This window comes from Chlamydomonas reinhardtii, chromosome 11 (assembly GCF_000002595.2).
Source record: "Chlamydomonas reinhardtii strain CC-503 cw92 mt+ chromosome 11, whole genome shotgun sequence".
In the NCBI taxonomy this organism is placed as follows: domain Eukaryota; kingdom Viridiplantae; phylum Chlorophyta; class Chlorophyceae; order Chlamydomonadales; family Chlamydomonadaceae; genus Chlamydomonas; species Chlamydomonas reinhardtii.
This window is the reverse complement of record NC_057014.1, coordinates 101,394-119,337: the sequence shown is the minus strand read 5'-3', so window position 1 is coordinate 119,337 and position 17,944 is coordinate 101,394. Positions and strand designations below refer to the sequence as shown.

The 17,944-nt window shown below is 66.1% G+C and overlaps 2 protein-coding genes across 2 annotated transcripts; both read right to left on the bottom strand.

Annotated features, from left to right (window-relative positions):
- CHLRE_11g467537v5 (uncharacterized protein) lies at positions 1-6,372 on the bottom strand. Its single transcript, XM_043067294.1, has 9 exons — positions 5,962-6,372; positions 5,603-5,725; positions 5,258-5,480; positions 4,968-5,181; positions 3,156-4,826; positions 2,126-3,005; positions 1,524-1,972; positions 1,291-1,391; positions 1-1,092 (listed from the first exon to the last, which is right to left on the bottom strand). The coding sequence occupies exons 1-9, from the start codon at positions 6,068-6,070 to the stop codon at positions 939-941; spliced, it is 3,924 nt and encodes a 1,307-aa protein (XP_042919295.1). The 5' UTR covers positions 6,071-6,372; the 3' UTR covers positions 1-938.
- Positions 6,373-8,383: 2,011 nt separating this feature from the next.
- On the bottom strand, positions 8,384-17,862 carry CHLRE_11g467536v5 (uncharacterized protein). Its single transcript, XM_001701372.2, has 5 exons — positions 17,500-17,862; positions 16,758-17,283; positions 16,208-16,486; positions 11,268-16,003; positions 8,384-11,073 (listed from the first exon to the last, which is right to left on the bottom strand). Exons 2-5 carry the CDS (start codon positions 17,133-17,135, stop codon positions 10,059-10,061), a joined length of 6,408 nt encoding a protein of 2,135 aa, XP_001701424.2. The 5' UTR covers positions 17,136-17,283; positions 17,500-17,862; the 3' UTR covers positions 8,384-10,058.
- Between the last annotated feature and the right edge of the window lie 82 nt (positions 17,863-17,944).

Below are 17,944 nucleotides of genomic sequence, written 5' to 3'. Positions count from 1 at the left end.
CGTGCGGTTACTCTGACTGAAGTCGCAGTAGCGCCGAAACGGCAGCGACCCAGTTGAGTTCTCTCCAAAATTGTGCGTGCCTTTTGGCATTAATATTTGTGATAAATACTTTGCAGCTTGCTAGTGCGTGCCGTTGCTGAAAAAGTGACCCAGAAGTTGTAATGCTCACATCGTTTGCACCTCCGCGTCCCCGCGCTCTGTGCCGGCAAAAGGCGCGAAGCGTACGCTTTACTGCAGTCGTCTCTGCGCAACCTCACGGTTGCGGTAGGGTGAGGCAAACCTTGCCAAACAAAACGCCCGTGCGTCCACTATCCCACTTGCCTGGCTGGCCGTAACCTCCCCTTGGCCGCCTCACCTTTCTGCCCTCTTTCCTTCGATGATTGGTGGTGTGCCCCGCGCAGGGGAGGCTCCTTCCACTATCACGACGAGTGGCGCCCCAACACGCACCGCAATCAACGGGTTGGGAAATTGAGATCGTGCCTGGGACAGGAGACTAGGCCACCCGGGTGAAACAGGGTGAAACGGCATCACCGAGTGCTCCTCCACACATACAGCCACAGAAGCGGACTGCTTGCTACACACCCGAGGCGTTTGAGAGTAAAGCTCCGGTTTGTCAGGCATCAGCCAGCTGCAAAAAACACAAATCTTTGTTGCATGAATGCTGTACATGCCATCGCTAAATGGGTCCAATGGCCTCAAGTAGCCTGTGTGCCGGGCTCGGCGCGGACAGGTGTGCGGGCGGGCTGCAAACAGGCTCGCGCGCGAACGGCAGCAGAAAGTGCGCACAATCAAGTGTCCCTAACGTGCACATCTGGTGCCAACGCATTTACATCTACATGCTAATCCTACGTAGAGATCGTCCTGCAAGCCGCTGCCGTAGCGCCGCCAGCACCAGCACCAACACCCACACCAGCACCGCTTGCACCTGTGCGCCTGCCTCAGTGCCCACCGCCCTGCAGCTGTTCGAAGCGGAAGCAGATCTCCTCCATCAGCCGCTGCGATGTGCCGTTGGGCGAGAAGCCGCCGCGGCTGCACACGTCCAGCATCAGCAGGTGCGCCTCATCGGGGTCGGCCGCGGAGCGAGACAAGCACCTGCAGGGGGGCCAAGGGAGACGGGCATGTCAATGAACAGCTCAGCGCAGCATCCTACGAGGAGAAGCCATGTCGCAAAGCTGGGGAGAGCAGCGGGAAAACGGGACCGCACTCACTGCAGGTATATCGTAGGTGCGTAAGCAGGGCATAGGCCAGGTGCTGAAACACATCTGCTCAGCCCGAGATCCAGCAACGTACCTTAGCAATGCATTGAGGGTTTGTATGTCGGGCGCCACGCAGCAGCTGCACATCTCCTGCCACAGTCGCTCTGCTGATTCACGATCGTTGCGGTTGGCAGCCTGTGCGAATGCATGGCAGACCAGGACAGGGCGCGAGTCACGACATGTGGTCATTACCGAGTCGAAGACTACACAACGGCCCAGGCGGTGCTCATCAGGGCCTGTCCAGATCCGTTGCCGCCAACCACTTACCTTCATAATGAGTGTGTTGAAGCCTGACGCGCTGTCCAGGCCGTCAGCACCCAGGATGCTGGCCACTGCGCAGCCACCCTCGCCCTGCAGCCACTGCAGCTGCGTGTCCGGAGGGGATTCACTGCCCGGCAGCCGCTGCAGGTCGCGCTGGTGCAACATGACGCCGCCGCCGCCCGGTTGCGACTGAAAAACCTGAGCGACACCAAAGCTCGCGCGCGGGCCACCCACGCCGCCACCAAGACCGCCATTGAAGCTGTTGCGGCCGGGCCCACAACCCAGCAATCGGGCAACTGCAGCTGCGCCAGCGGGCGCCGGCGGCACGGCGGTGGTTGGCCCAGCGGCAGAGGCCTCAGGGTCGCAGCACATCCGTGGCGCCGCAGTAGTGTCATGCGTGTTGCTTATACCACGCAGTGGCGTGTGGGGCGGGGTAGAGTATTCGACACCCTCATCTGCATATGCAGAGAAGCATGAGAAAGAAATGGTTACTTGTTCTTAACCAAGAAGTAAGACCCTGACGCAGGCACAGTCTGCAGCAATCAGCCAGCTGCCAAGCAACATAACAAGCCCAAACCCAAGCACCATCGAGTCAAGACCGCACGCACCGTCGTAATCCATGAGGCCGCTGAGGAACTCCTCGCCCGAGTGCGACTGCGAGCGCAGGGAGTGCGCCAGGCTGCTAGGCCCAGCACCTGGCAGCGACAAACCACGAGCCGAGACAGGCGGCAGCATCTGCTGCTGGGACTGCGTCAGGGCGGCACCGCTGCATCCCGGCCCCGACATACGGCGGCTGGCCGGCACTGGAGGCGGCTGGCCTGCCAGGCCGCCTGCAAGCCCGCCGCCGAAGCCGCACGTGAAGGAGGCGGCCAGCGACCCGCCATGCGCACCAGTAGGCAGCGGCGGATAGCCCGAGCCAGCCAGCTGCAAGCTGCTGCTTGTGGCGTGGGAGGGGGCACGGGGCGGCGGCGGGTAGTACATCTGGTCGGGCAGGGGGTTGGGTCGCAGGTCGTCCTCGCGGAGCTCGGCATGCAGCTGGTCGCGGCCGCCACGCCGGCCCACCACGCCGCCCGCGCCCACCAGTTGCAGCCCACCATCGTCGTCGTCCATGCCGCTGCCGCCCACGTCGTCACCGCTGGCCAGTGCATCCACGTCCAGCTCCCGCCCGTGGCTGCCCACGAGGTGGGAGCGGCGGCGCAGGCGGCGACTGGTGCCGCCCGGGGTCACGCCGGTGCTGCGGCTGCGGGCGCCCAGCTGGGAAGGCGTGGGGTAGGAGTGGAGCCCGCTACCGTTTCCGCTGGCATTGCCACTGCCGCCGGCTGCGCCCAAGTCTAGGTTGTACGGGCTGGCGCGCAGGCGGCGCAGGCGCACGGACAGGCGAGGCATGGGCGAAGGCTCCATACTGGAGCTGCCGCTGCGCAGGGGCCCGCCCTGGCCGCCGCTGCGCAACGCGTAGCCGTAGCCGTGCGGCTCCACGTCGCCGTTCGCCTGGAGGACAGACAACACAGGGCAATGGTAACGAAAGTCACATGCTTGAGAGCGACAGTTGAGTGAGCAGCGGGGCGCTGGACAAGCTACCAGCTCGCTCAAGCCTAACGCATCTGCAGCTGACCCCGGCGCCTCACAACAATATCTCACCAGGTAGAAACTGGGTCCAGAGTGGCAGCCGCTGAGGCCTGTGCCCGGTACCCCGTACAGCTCCTCCTGTGCCGCCACCGCCTGCAGCCGCCGCAACAGCATCGCGCTGTACTTGCCGGCGGAGGAGGGGTCATCGGGGTCGGGCGCCTGCTGGCTGGTGCGGAGCCAGGGCTCGCCGTCATCCTCATCGTCACAGCACCCAGCCAAGTCCACGTCACCGCCCTGCTGCTGGTCCTGCTGCAGGTCCGAGGCGCGGTTGCGCCCGCCACTCCCACCCAGGGCTGCAGTACCGGCGGCCGGCGGCGTGCACTGCTCAGCATCCAGCTCCAGGCCATCAGCTGCCGAGGCCAGCTGCAGCTGCTGGGGCTGCTGGTGTGGGTGTGCCAACTTGCCACCAAGCCTGCTCTGTCGCCGGCTCGCTGGCGGCATGAGCTGCTGGTGGTGGTGATGGCTGTGCGGCCGATGATCAGGCACGGTTGCGGCGTCAACATCATCAAGCTCACAGCTGGTTGCCGGGGATGCCGCCAGCTCCTCATTCTCTCTGTCACCGTCAGCGTCCTCGTCCGCGGTCCCGCAGCCCCGGATAGCTGCATGCCGGCCTGGGTGGTAGGGCGTCAACCGCGAGCCTGCCCGGCGAGGTGCGTCGGAGCTGATACCAGCCGGCCCCGACGCAATGCCCGACGCAGTTGCCTGGCGCAGAGGTGCAGCACTGCAGGACGCTGCGGCCAAGAAGCCTGACGTCAAGGTGGGACACAAGATGGATGCCGAGGACTGCGCGAGCGCAGCAAGATCGAAGAATGTAGCAGAGCTGGTGGGCGCGGGCGCAGACGAAGCCGAGCTGCCAGGGAGGAAGGCCGTAAAGGCCACTGCGGCGGCGGCTGAAATGGGCGCGGGCGCGGGGGCGAGTGTCGGGCCTGACTGCAGCGAGCCGCTAAGTAGTGAGGACGACGCCCAGCTGCCGCCACTGGGCTGGTGCTGTTGAGGCTCCTTTGTGATATGTGCCTGCGCCTGCGGCTGTCGCGTCAGCCGCCGCAGCTCCACCTCCTCAGCCGAGTCCACTAGCGCCTTGCCGGTGTCGGAGCAGCCGCTGCCGCCAGCCACGGGTGCAGACGCCGCACACGCGGAGGGTCCCGATGACGTCCCGGCCGGCCCGGACTGGCAGCTGTTGCGGGCGCAGGCCGCAGGCAGTGACTCCGTGGCTGAGGCCCCGGCGGCGGCAGCCGCGCTGCTGCTACCGCTGCCGAAGGAGGCCTTGGCGGTGGCAAAGCTAGCGGCGCCGCTGGCAGCCCACCCACCGTGCTGCGGCCCGGCGGTGCCAGTCAGCACGAAGGGCGCTGTGCCTGCAGAGGGGGCGCCCATAAAGCAGCTCTGCACGGAGGCAGGCACCCCGAACGCGGCGATGCCATACGTTGCGACAGAGCCACCTGGCTGGCAGCGGCCCCATTGCGAGGGCGGGGTCGGCGGCTTGGAGGGTGGAGGGTGAGCTGGGAGGTTGTGGGTGGAGGTGGCAGCTGCGCAGTTGGAGGAGGTCGCGGCGGTGCACGGCTCGTGGGCGTTCTTGCCGTGCAGGGTCTCGGCAGAGTCCGCGACGTGGCCGTCGGCCTGTACGCCGCTGAGGCTGCGACGGGTGGGGCGGGGCTTGGGCGCGGGGCTGTCGCAGACACCGCCGGCCTGCAGACCCGTACGAGTGGGGGACGAAACCCTTAGTTCGTGCGGGACGGCTGCTGTAACTGCGAATGGTGAGCAAGCGAGCCCCCCCCCCACCGAGTCGCATGTGCCCTCACCCAACCCACGCTCGGCCGTAACCCTGACCTGCTGACTCCGGTTCTGTCCAGCTGCAGCAGCTGCCGCTGCGGACACGAGGCACTGGTCCGTGGCGGCGTTCTGGCCCCCCAGCAGCAGGCTGCGCGGCTGCAGCACCACGCCGGGCGCGCCGGGGCCACGCGGCGCTGACGGCGGCGGCACCGCTGACGACGCGGCCGGAGCCGCGGCGTCCTCGGCGCCAGGGCCCGATGTGCGCTTCAGCCTGCAGAGCGCAGCAAGCCGCCATTCCCAGTCACAGTCCGTGGCGGGAGATCGGTACGGACGCGATAGGGACTCACCAGCATTTGGCGCCGTCGGCGTTGAGCAACGCAAACTGAATGGGCGGCAAATTTTCCTGCCCCGGGTCCGCATCGCTGCTGCTACCGCGTTGGCCGGCCGTGTAGGAGTGCGCTGATGGGCGTAGAGGGCTGCCCTTGTCGTTGAGGAAGCAGGTCCGTAGCCGGCTGTGGAAGCCGGCGGCGAGCCCCGTGGTACGGGCGCCGCGCAGCTTCCGCCGTTGCCCTGCGGCCGTTGTAAAGATGGTCATGATCAGCACGTTATACCAGCGGACGCATGTGTTGTACGTGTGCTGGTATATAAGCGCGGGACACACCGGCCTGCAAACGTCGAAGTGTGTGCCTCACCATCAGCTCCGGAGCCTGCTCGTGCGGGGTCTGTGTCAGCGTCGCTATGGCTGCCCGGGCGACCGCCAGCCACGGTCAGCTGGCCGAAGCTCGCCAGCACGTGAACCGCCTGCTCCGTCATCTCTATGAGGACAACACGTGCGCAAGGGGTGTTGCACGCTCAGTCGCGGGCAAAGGAGGCACGGGCGTTGTGGACCGCTGCGCAACTCGTTGCAACTTTGACCGACCAGCAACGAAGTCCAGCGAAGTGTTTTGCACGAATGATAGTGCGCATAACCAAAATCGCGCGCATTTTGCGATCAAGAGTTCGTCCCCCGGTCATAGCCTGCCCGCCGGTTAGCTCCCCCCGTCGCGCTGACCATGGTCCGCGGCAGGTTCCTCGTCCTCCTCCTCTTCGATTTCCTCTGATAGAGGCTCCTGGCATTCGGGCGAGGCGAGGAGGGCCTTGCCCCTTTTCTTCTCCCGCATTGCTGACCATGGCGAGTGCTTGCGGGCTCCACAGCGCACATTGCGAACCGCAGCCGGCGAATCCTCAACCATACTGAGTTAATGGGGACCAGTGCCAGGCTGAGAGAGAGAGCAGCTAGCTGCGGGGGGGGGGGGGGTTGCAAGCGAACCGACGCCTCGGCCCTGTCACAAAATGTGTAGTATCTAGCTAAGGAAACATTTCAAAGAAGTTTCGCATAAAGGAGCTGCGCTGCGTGTACAGTGCGGTGACAAAAGCTGGCAGTGACAGGCGAAACAGCGCGATAACAGTGATAGACAATGTCTATAAATTCGGATAGCTGCATTAGCACACAACACAAGTCACAAAAGTCTCTCTGGTCAAATTTTGTCTTGAATTCCGAATCGCCAAACCCGGGCAAGCGTGCCTCGCAATTCGCCCGACACCCCCGGGCCCGCCCCGCTCCTTGGACATCGCCCCCCTTCCAACTGCCCCACATGGCCCGATCCCTTAGGTGACCCACATCTTACCACCCCCAACAACGGGGTGCGTGATCAACTACTGCTTCTAGTCAACAATCACGCAGCGCGCGCCCGCCTGGTGCCATCACGAGCGAATCTGTTCAAGAATCTGCTGTTGTTTCCAGAAGCGAAAGGCGCGGTTGGAAGAAGCGACCCTCACAAAGCATGCTAATTAGTTCTCCCTTGAAGTAGCAAGGCTGCAAGGTGTCGATAGGAGGGAACTGTGATCAAAGCGTCTCCCGTCTCCCTGACTGGTTCCCCGCGTCAGCAAACTTCCAGCCAGCCAGCAACTCGTCGGTACAGTAACTCCGGCGTTAGCCCAGCCGCGCACTCTTGCCCTGCCTCTGCCAACTGTTTGCCATTTGTTGGGTATGGGAATTAGCTGCGCCCTAAGGGACTTTGCCAACCTGCCTTGCCACTGTCCCATCACACACCCTGACTGGTTCCCCCTCCCCCGGTCCCCCACGCCGGCCCCCTGCCCCTTCTGTGTGATCAGCTATCATGAACGCATCGTGTCGCACGCGTGCTTCTAGCTGCCACGCCTCAAAAAGTGCGAGCCATAGCGCCTGCTCGGTGATGGGCAGCGCTGCCTGCAAGTGGTGATTCCATTTGGACGGTTGATGGATCGCGTGTCTGCGACGTCCTGGTGTGCTAAACACTGCGGGACTGACATGCGGTTGGATGTTAAGTCCAGTTTCGGGGAGTGGGTCAGGTTGCAGACAGGCTCGCCTCGGTCAACCAGCGCCAACCTTGATGGTTGTATTGCAGGGCCGCGACGCCAACTCTGCTACAGTGCCCTCCACGGGTGCGACATGCCCCCACGGTCTACGGCTTCTGCTCTGGTCTGCGTTTGCACTTTCGGTTTCGTAAAGCACGTCGATAACGGTGTATTAGGGCCATCCGTGGCTCTCGCCAACGTTGAGACCCCACACACCGAAGCAATGTGTTGAGCTTGCGCCTAGGACGGACGACCACTCAGGACGGTGTACGAGGGCTAGCGCTAAGACAGGATCAGCCTATCTAGCTCCGTACATCAGCGCGGCGTATTACGTGTGAGCTTCAGAATATTATAGCAAGGGGTGCCTGTTTGGCTTCCAAGGCGTGGGGTACAAGGTCAAGGAAGCACGCGGCGGTGCCCCACACCGTGCCATGGGAACGCAAAGTCACGAAGCACCGCCACGCCACCAACTCAGCCCATGGGCGAAACGGGTGGGCAATGGGGATGAGCAACAGGGGTGGGCAACAGGGGTTGGCGACACGGGCAGCTCGCCAGGCAGGCCAGACGGCTCTCAACCATTTCAGCTTGCCAGCTTGCGCGGCAAAGGTGTGCGATGGGACAGTGTTAAGGCAGGTTGGTGAGGTCCCGTGGGGTGCAGCTGTTTCCCGGACCCCAGTAGATGGCAAACAATTTGCAACGGCTGTGCAGGAGCGCACGGCTGGTCGAACGCCGCAGTTACTGTACAAGTTGCTGGCTGGCTGGAAGTTTGCTGACGCGCATTCCTCACGCTCCGGGCGCCCGGCCAGGCGATAGCACCACACAGACACACCGCAACGCCACACTCGCGATGCAGAGCCGCAGCGCACCTGCAGGAAGGTGACCAGCGTGACCCCGAAGGGAAAGCCCACACCACATTGCGCGAAAACATGTCAGCACCACGCCTCGCCAGAGTCACAGGCGGCCAACGTAACTGCAGTATTAGGGAGGATAGGGAGCTGCGGGCTGTGTGACGGCCCGCGAGTGGGCCCCGTGAGTGGGCCCCCATGTTCCTCTCTTCCAGCGGTGCTGCACCTTCATCATAATATGAGCCTCGGACTGACTTATGGCAATTACAGTGCCCTCATGGGACAGGACACGCTCAAGTGCCAGGCGGTATGTATGCCATCACATCTCCCTATGTCGTCCTAACCCCGCTTCACACCCTCGCCACCCAACCCCGTATCAACGTCACTCTATGCGACAACCTGCCTCGCTGCTACTGGCAGCTCGTCAACGCTATATCATATCGTTGTAGATCAATTAGTTGATCACAGCTCCTCCTGCACCCCACACTGCAATTCACGTAGGATAAGACTCTTTCGTCCACAAGCGAATGCGGAAGGGCGGATTGCAGCCCGAGATCCAGAGGGCGATGTCTTTCACGCCCGACCCAGCTCACCGCCTTGTTGCCTAGGCATCTCACTGCCGCATGCCGCCAATCCCTTCTACGGTCAACCCCCAGACACATCTAAGTCACTATGTATTTGGGTCGGTGCATGTACATGATTCAGACCGGCTTACGGCTCTACTAGGGCGCTCATATTGCTGAGGTGTGCCGTGCGTGGCTTGCGCCGACGCGGGGTCCCCACACGTGATCAATGTGTTAGGATTGCGCCAAGACAGGCAACCACCCGAAACGGTGTATTTGGGCTAGCGAATACGCGGAACCAAACCCTGATGCATATACAGTGCGACATGCCCCCACGGTATTAGGGCCATCCGTGGCTCTCGCCAACGCCGCGTCCCCACACACCGTGCATATACAAAATAATAACCCTGCAGTAAGCCCTGCAAAAGTCACCGTGTCGGCCACCCAGCGCAACATTTGATCACAAATGCATACGCCCCAAGCAAAAAAAGTAGATCACGCACACTGGGCCCTGCAGCACATCACATCTTAGTGGCGGCTGTGATTCGTGGCATCGCCATGCTCCCTGCCTCCTGCGCGCCTTGGGCCCAGCACTACTGCGAATACATTGGGTTTAAGCCCTTCCCATTGCCGTCGGTCCGCGGCGCTTCAAAAGCGGGAAAGGCGGCCAATCAATTGCAGTGTTCTTCTCATTCCGAGCCCCTCCTTCCCTCCGACCGCGGCCAGCTGCTGCTGCTGCTGCTGCTGCTGCTGCTGCCGCACTGCGGGTTGCAAGCTGGCGCATCGCGGCTATGCCGGAAAAGTGGTAAGGATGATGGACGTGCGCGCGGCGTTCCGGCGGCGCCTTCAACAACTGTCGTCGGCGTTGCCGTCCCAAAAGCCACGGCACTTGCTGGTGCTACTTTATGCTTGATGATGCACGAATGTGTACCTTGCCTCCCCGGTGCTCCAGTCAATCAAACCTCCTGCGCACAAGGTGCTGTTGAGGCTGCTCCACGCCTTCGGTGGTTGTGTGTGTCGACCTCCGATGCCTCAACGCCTCCGGCTGCTGCTGCTGCTGCTGCTATCACAGGTGCTACTGCCCAGTACGGCTACATGCCGCCGCCCCGCGCATCAGCGCTCTAGTATTGGCGCTGTGGCCCCACTGCGGCGGTTGACCCCGGCGGTCCGCGCCGGAGCACTTCGGCGGTGCCGCTCAATCACCACGTACAAAATCATGTCGGATACACCGGCTGCACAGGGACGGGCAAGGGAATGTCGGCGGATGTAGTGCTAGTTCGGTATTGCAAACATGGGCATACCAAGATCGCACATCCTCTATGACACGTAGTGCACCCTCCCTCTCCCTATCTCCTGCCGCTCACCTATCCACGCTCGGGAGGCGAAGCACTGGCCTGCGCTGCCTGGGGTCCCGCGCCACCACCTGCCAGCGACGGCTGCAGCTGGCTCCCGCGCCGCCCAGGGCCCGCTCCGGCGCCAACGCCACCGGGCCTCAGCTCCGACTGCGTGCGCGCGTCCCAGGCCCGCGCGCGCTGGTCGGTGTCGTCACCGCTCGCGAACAGTGCGTTGCGGTGGCAGGTGGCGGCGGACCAGCGCTGAGCCGGTGGCCGCACCACTAGGTGTGCGATCAGCCGCCGCGCCTGCGCCAGCTCCACGCCCGCCAGCGCGCTGGCCTCGCCACCCTCGCACGGCAGCGGGCTGTGCCCAAACACAGCTTCCAGCACCGCCTGCAGGCTGGGGGAGGGGCCGTAGAAGCGCGAGCCGCTCAGCACCTCGAACGCCACCACGCCAAACGCCCACATGTCGGCCGCAGGGGTGACGGCGCTGGCGCAGGCCTGTCCCTCGAGCGCGGCGCGCAGCTGCTCCGGCGGCGAGTAGAGCGGCGTGCAGCAGGGCGGCGCAACCTCGCCCACTGGCACGGCCTCTGCAAGGTCCACCAGCTTGAAGCGGTGCGCGCCGTCAAACCACATGATGTTGGCGGGCTTGAGGTCGCGGTGCACCAGGCGGCGGCTGTGCAGGTGCACCAGCGCGCCCAACACCTGATGCAGCGCCGACTTGAGCGCCAGCAGGTCGCGACCAGGACCGCGGCCCGCGCCGCCCACGCCGCCAGGGCCGCGCAGCCACTCAGTGAGCGTGCAGCGGCCCGCCTCCATCACTAGCGCCGGCGGCAGGCCCATGGCTGCCAGCTCGGGCCCCTCCAGCGGCTCCTCCAGGGCGGGCACGTAGGTGGAAGACAGTGCCCTCAGCGCCGCCTTCTCGCGCTCGTACTGCTGGCGGGTGGCGTGGAACTTGATAGCCACACGCGCCTTGCTGTAAACGTTCTTGGCCAGCAGCACCACGCTGTGGCGGCCCAGCAACGGCGAGTCGCGTACCTTGTACCTGGAGGCGGAGGGGGTTTGCGTCGTTACAGAAGAATCGGTCGAGTGAGTGCGTATTGAAGGAAAGAGAGCCACGAAGGGGGTTTGACAAGTGCGCAGACCTAGCGAGCAAGCAACCTGGCCGGGCGGTACGGGGATTGGCCACGCAGTGCCATACCAGTATGTATCCGACCCCGCCCTCTGCGTTCCACTCACTTGTTACAGAACAGCGTCCCCCGCTCCAGCTTGCACACGGCGTTGTACACGGCGGTCAGAACGTCACCACCGCCGACGCCGCCCAGCGACCGCTCCTCGCCGTCACGGCTGCCCTCCGCGCAGTAGCGCCGGATGGCCGCCAGGTCCATGCTGGCAGCACCGCCACCACCTGGGCCGCCGCAGCCGCCGGGGGCAGGCACTGACTCGGTGGAGCGCAGCGAGGCGCCGCCGCTGCTGCCATCGGTGGCGACGCTATGGGTGGTCCTCAGCGAGGGCGCAGGCTGCAGTAGGGAGGAGGACGGCGAACCCAGCGCGGCGGAGGAGGCGGACGCAAGGGACGGCGCACCAGCCAGCAGCGGCGGTACGGGCAGTGGGCTGCCGCTGCCGCTGCGGCTGCTGGTCAGCAACGAGGCAGGTGGCGTCATGGGCAGGCTGTGCGGCTGCGGTGATACGGGCTGCGGCATGGAGCCGTGTGGTCCCGACTGCACAGACTGCACATGCGGCAGCGGAGCGGGCGAGGCAGACCGCGGGCTGCCGGGCTGCGGGCTGGAGCTGGCCACCACCACGGCGGCGGCAGCGGCCGTGGCGCTGGTGGGCGAGGGCAGCGGTGAGGTGCCGGGGATGGCGGCGGCGGAGGCGCGGCCCGGGTGCAACGGCGAGTTCGCCGCGGAGGCGCGCTGCTTCTCCACGTAGGCGTCCATCATGGCGGCTGAGGCGGCGGTGCGCAACAGACCCAGCGCGGTGCCGACGCCAGTTGACACCAGGAGCTTCTCGCCGGGGCCGGTGCCGTTGTTGTTGAAGGTGAACTTGCCGCTGTCGCGGTGGCCGCTAGCCGCAATGGCGGACGAAATGGAAGACGCCACCGCGCCGCCAGCAGCCGCGCCGCGCATGCCGGGCGCTGGCGCCGACATGGGCGCGGGTGACATGCCGCCGGCGGAGTGGGGGGGCGGCGAGGCGGGCGGCGACAGCGAGGCGCGCTGCTGCAGGAATGCCAGGGCGAGCTGCTGCTGCAGCATGGTGGCACCGGCAAACGGTGAGGCCTCGGCAGGCAGCACCATACTGCCGGCGGGGTTGATGCTGCTGGGCGGAGTGCCCGCAGCGCCGCCCTGAGAGTTGGGGCCGCTGCGACTGCCGCCAGCGGTGGCGGCGCTGGCCTGGCCAGGCAGCCGCGCCGCGGCTGAGCTGGCGTTGGACGACGCGACATTGGAGGAGGCGGTGGCCAGGGAGGAGGGGCCTGAGGCGGAGGACGACCCGCTGCCGCCCGTGGTGGCGGCGCGGGCCATGCTGCCGAAGGGCGAGCCCGCAGCGGCGGCGGTGCCGGCTGCCCCCACGCCGCCATGGCTGCTGCTGCCGGCCCTCCGCAGTGAGGCGCTGTACAGGGTCACGGCGCTGCCCACCGAGACAGAGGTAGTGGTGGCGGAGGAGTGCGCCTCAATGCCGCCGCTAGGGGTGAGCGACGGCGACGGAGCCGCGGAGCCGTAAGGCGCCAGGGCACCCGCACCCTCGCCGGTGGCTCCTGCGCGCAGCATGGTGCCGCTGAGGGTGGCGTCGTCGTCGTCGTCATCCAGGTTCAGCGGGGCGTGGATGGCGAAGCTGCTCTCAGGCAGGTGGTCCGGCAGTGTGCCCAGGCTGGGGATGGAGGCCAGAGGCGGAGGCGGCCGGCGGCTGGTCGGGAGGCCGGTAGCGGGCGTGGTGGTGCCGGGCGATGCACAGGTGGTGGCGGGGGCAGACACAGCAACCAGGGGCATGCTGGGCGCGGCCGTGGGGTGCGCATCGTTGAACAGGGACGGGTAGCGGTTGCCACCGATGGTGGTGATGGCTGTGTGGCTGCTGACGCTGCTGTAGCTGGCCGTGGGGCCTGCGGTGCTGGTGGTCATGACGGCCACGGCAGACGGGTAGTTGTGGCCGCTGCTGCTGGGCGCCAGGGTGGGAACACCGCCGGTAGCGCTGGGCGCGGTGCGTAGGCTGCCGCGGCTGCCGAGCAGGCCGCCACTGGGGTGGCTGCTCAGCACTGCGCCGCTGTGGCCGCCCAGGCTTTGAGCCGGGGCCAGCAGCGGACCGCCCATGGCCAGTGGCGGCGCCGCAAGGGAGGGCCGACCCGACAGCAGTGGACTTGCGCCCGCACTACTTTCGGCACGCGACGACGTGGAGAACGGCGCCGCCGCGGCCGCTGCAATCGTTACCGCCACCGCGCTGGTGCCAGACGGTGCACCCATGGCGCCGCTGACGCATGCATGCAACAGCCCGCCCGTGTGGTGGTGGTTGGGGCCTAACGACCCCTGCGCCGGCAGTAGCAGCGCGTGCCCGCCCAAACTGCCTGCGCTGGCCAGCACAGTTGTGGTGGACGGGCTACGGATGCTGGAGCGGCCGCTGAGGGATGGCTCGCTCGCGTCCACCTGAGTTACCGCCGCAGCGGCACATGCTGACGGCGTCACAGGTGCGGCCACAGACGTCGCACCGGCCATGGGGCTGACGCTGCTGCCGGCACGCGCCACGCTGACTGAGGCGAGAGAGCCCTCCAGGGACGTGGTCGGCTGCAGCAGCGGCGGCGGCAGCGGCGGCATGGGAAGCTCGGGCAGCAGGTCTACTGTGGTCGCCGCTGCCGCCGCGGTGTGGGCATGACTGCCACTGAGCACCGGGCTGCGGCTACCGGTGCCGCCGGGGCTGCGGCTGCCGCCCAACCGGCCCAGCCGCCCGCTGGCGCCGCTGAATGCACTGAGCAGCGAGCTGGTGCTCAGGCCACTGGCACGAGGCAGCAGCGTGCCGGTAGTGTCGGCGGAGAAGGACGAGCCGCAGGCGCCGCCGCCACCCGGCTCATCACTGGCCACTTCGCTGGCGTGGTCGTGGTCGTGGCGGTGGCGGTCGTCGGCCGCGTCATGGGCAGACAGGCGGCGCAACGGCAGGGCGGCGTTGGCGGCGATGTCGGCGGCGGAGGCCAGTGTGCCCGTGGACTTGTTGCCGGCACCCGCACTGCTGCCGCCGCCAAACAGAAAGTACTTGCGCCCTTTGCTGCCGCGACTGGCCTTGCCACTGGTGCTATTGCCGCTGGGGCCCACCGGCGGCAGCTCGATGGCGCTGGAGCCAGCTCCGTTGCCGTCCGCGCCTGCGCGGCCCGCCACCTGCCGCGCGGTGCCGCGCAGGGCGGCTGCCGCGACGGCGTGCGCCTGCAGCAGCCCGCGCGGGTCGGCGCCGCCAGCCCCAGGCAGCGCTGAGGAGGACACGGGCTGGGCCACGGGCAGCGGCACCGGCCCATCCAGCTCCGTGAAACCCTGCGGCACAAAGCCGTCGCCATGCGAGCTGAGCGGCCGGGAGCGCGACCCCAGGTTGTTGTCGTGGCCCGACAGACGAGACAGGTACGAAAAGTGGCTCTCCGTAGCGCTGCCACCGCTAGCGGCAGCGCCGTCCAGGGCGTACGTGTAGATGCCGCCGCTGCCGTTACCGTTGCCGGGACCGCCGCCACCACTACCTCCCCTCTCCATATCCCGGCCGCTGCTGCCGCGACCTCCGCCATGGCGGCTGCTGTCACCCGGGCCGCCGCCCAGCACAACCATGCCGCCGCGTAGGCTGCCCTCCTTGCCACCGCCGCCGCCCGACTCGTACTCGTAGGCGTGCGGCACCATGGCGAAGGAGAAGTTGGTGAGCGAGCGGTCCGAGCGGCTGCTGTGGCGGCCCAGCCCCAGGCCCAGAGCGGACTTGGTGCTGTGGCGGGCCAGGCTGTCGCCGTCCACGGAGCTGGCGCTGCGGGCAGGGGCGCGGCGGCGGCAGTAGACGTAGATGGTGATGCAGCAGCAGGCCACCACCGCCACACCGATTACGGCGCAGCCCACGATGATGCCGATGCCGGCGCCACTCAGGAACGAGCTGCTACCGTCACCACCGCCGGCGCTGGACTGAGCGGGCAGAGGGGAGGAGGGGGCGGGCTGTAGCTGTGGCGGGTCGGGGGAGGTGGTGTTGGAGGTGGTGGTGTTCTTGCCGCCCACGTCGCCACCAGTGTCCCCATTAGATATGGCGGAGGAGGGCGCGGGCGCCGGTGTTGCAGGCGTTGGAGTGGCGGGGGTAGGCGGGGGCGTGGGGCCGAAGGAGGGCTGCGAGGTGTTGGGGGATGCCGGTATGGGGGCGACGGCGGGTGGGGGAGACTGCTGCAACTGCGAGGGCGTGGGCAGCGGCGGCGGGGAGGGGCTATCCGCCTCCTCCTGTAGCCGCGGCGGTGGCGGGAGGGCGCCGCGCGGCGGCGAGGAGGCCGGCACTGGTGAGACCGAGGGCGGTGGCGACAACAGCGAGGGCGGCGGCGACATGTCCGGCGGCGCGTCTGGCAGCTGGTCGTTGCGCACGCCGGTGGGCGGCTCGCTGGGCCTGGCGCTGGGGTTGGGGCTGCGCTTGGGCGTGCCCACGGGTCCGCAGGCGGTGGGGTCCCACTGCAGCAGCCCGCTGCCGTCCAGAGTGTTGGCGATGTACTTGTTAAGTGCGGTGCCGGCAGCGGGCTTGCAGTTGGCGGGCGAGGGCAGAGTGTAGAAGGCCGGCTGTGCCACCAGCAGCTGCGCGGCCGACATGTCGGAGGGAGGACAGGGCCGTGAGCCCGGGAAGCAGCCGCAGTTGAAGTTGGCCTGGGCGGACGGCGTGTTGGACATGTACACAGAGCGCGCGGGGTTGCACACGCGGCGAAGGTCCACCACCACACTCAGGCAGGTATATACGCCGCTGCTCAGAGTCAGGCCGTCAGCGTACTGGGGGTTGCCCTGGGGAGTGAGGCAGGCGGGTGGGGAGCAAGGGTCAGCGACGACGGACGGCCCTGTCCTACCTGGTGCTCGCATGCGCACCCAGTAAGCCCGCGCTCTGCACGCGCCAGCTGCGTGCGCGAGGCCCCAACCCTGCCCCTGCTCTGCCCTGTCCCAATGCCGCTAGCCCGACCTGCCCTTCCGTCTCCCTGCCTGCCCCCTCACCAGCATGTCGGTGTTGTTCCACAGGTACACGCCCAGGTTGTACGGCACGTCGGTGCTAAAGCCCGGCCGCAGCGCAAAGGGGCAGGCCAGGCGAAAGGTGAGGTACAAGTAGTCATCGGGCGTCTGGAAGGCAATGAGCTGGCCCGCCACCGCGGTGCGATCGCTGGCTGACACCATATCCAGCGTCACGATGGGCCCGCAGGAGCCCACCCCGCCCGACCCGGCGGGCGTGTCGGGCAGCACACAAAAGTCGGGGCTGTCCCAGTAGCTGTCCACGGGCTGCATGTGCGTGTAGAGTGCGTGATGGGGGATTAGGTGCGGGGGGGGGGGGACGCGTGTAAAGTGGGAGCGCAACCGGCAGCGCACTACTAGACAAGACAGTCCCTGCGCCTACAGGGTTAAGGCTGGTGCGTAGGGCTATAGCTCGGCTCTGCAGCCTTGCGGCAGCCTGCCATCCACCCTTGATGATGCACGGCGTGCACTGCCCACGCAAGCGCCCGGGGCCCACCCGCAAGGAGGCAAACCCCGAACAAGGCGAACGACCGCGCACCTGGCACAGGTCGAACGGCGAGCGACAGGGAGGGCATGCGCCCGTGCCCTTGAAGGACGAGCAATAGCTGTTGGTAAGCGCCCGCGTAGGCGCGGCTAAGCAGCAAAACGCGATGCACACTGAGAGCAACCGCGCTAGAGCCCAACACCGCGTATATCCGCGACGCCGCGCTTTAGCGTAATTTTGCGAGGCAGCTCCTGCCGTCCGCACGCCGCTCCCACCGCGAGATTCGCTCAAGCTGGCCAGGCTGCCTCCCGCAAAGAAACGCACAAGGGCGGGCCAGAAAGCCGCCGATCCGCACGAGCTGCTACATAGCTCGAAATGCTGCTTTGTACAACTTGTGCCACTGCTTGCGCCTCGAGCTTCTGGCGAGCGCATGCTTAGCGCGCCAGACCAGCGCGAATCCGCCCGTCGTCACACGCTGACACCAGCGGGTGACATGGCCGCTAGCAGCAAACTCCACAAGCAGCACGTATATGGCACCGTTTCAGGCTTCGGCCCTTCCAAGCTCGCCCCTCCAAGCTCGCTGCAGAAAGCCGGAAACAGGCAAGCGGGCAGCTGTAAGCGTTTTGACATCAATGGCTAGCACAGTCCGCTCACAGTGCTTGGCCACTGGCAGCCGCGCAATGCGGGGACGGTCCTACCACTTGGGAATCGGGAAGAATGGCCCGAGCCCTGTGAAGGTGGCCGCGCGGGAGTGCCCCATAGCAGGCCAAGGAGTTCGCAGGCGAGCAAACCTTACCAGGAACAGGGGCCACTCCACTGAAGCAGCTACGCCAGGAACGTGCAGCGCGCGCGCGAGTACTCACTCGACAGGAAGCTGCTCAAGCTGAGCGTAAATCTAGTAGATGAGGTCTTCCTTATATTACTGGTACAAGATGTGGCACGCGCGTGGCCGCTGGGGGCAGACACTCTGAGCGGTTTCTATGCGAGAATCCTTGGCAAACTGAAGTGTCTTGTCTTTTAATGAAAAGAACTCGCCCTGTTGTTCTCAATGAACTATTTCCTGCGCACGTCTTCGCGACTGGGCGAGTGCCTCGCCATGGGCTCGATCGTCAATATGCCGGGCGCACAGGCGCGCAGCAAGCAGGATACCAGGAAGTCGATACTCCGTAACACGCGCCTGCTCCTTTTGAGTCACGAAGGATGATCAGTCAGCGGGCGCAGCCAACTTTGATGCTCACGCC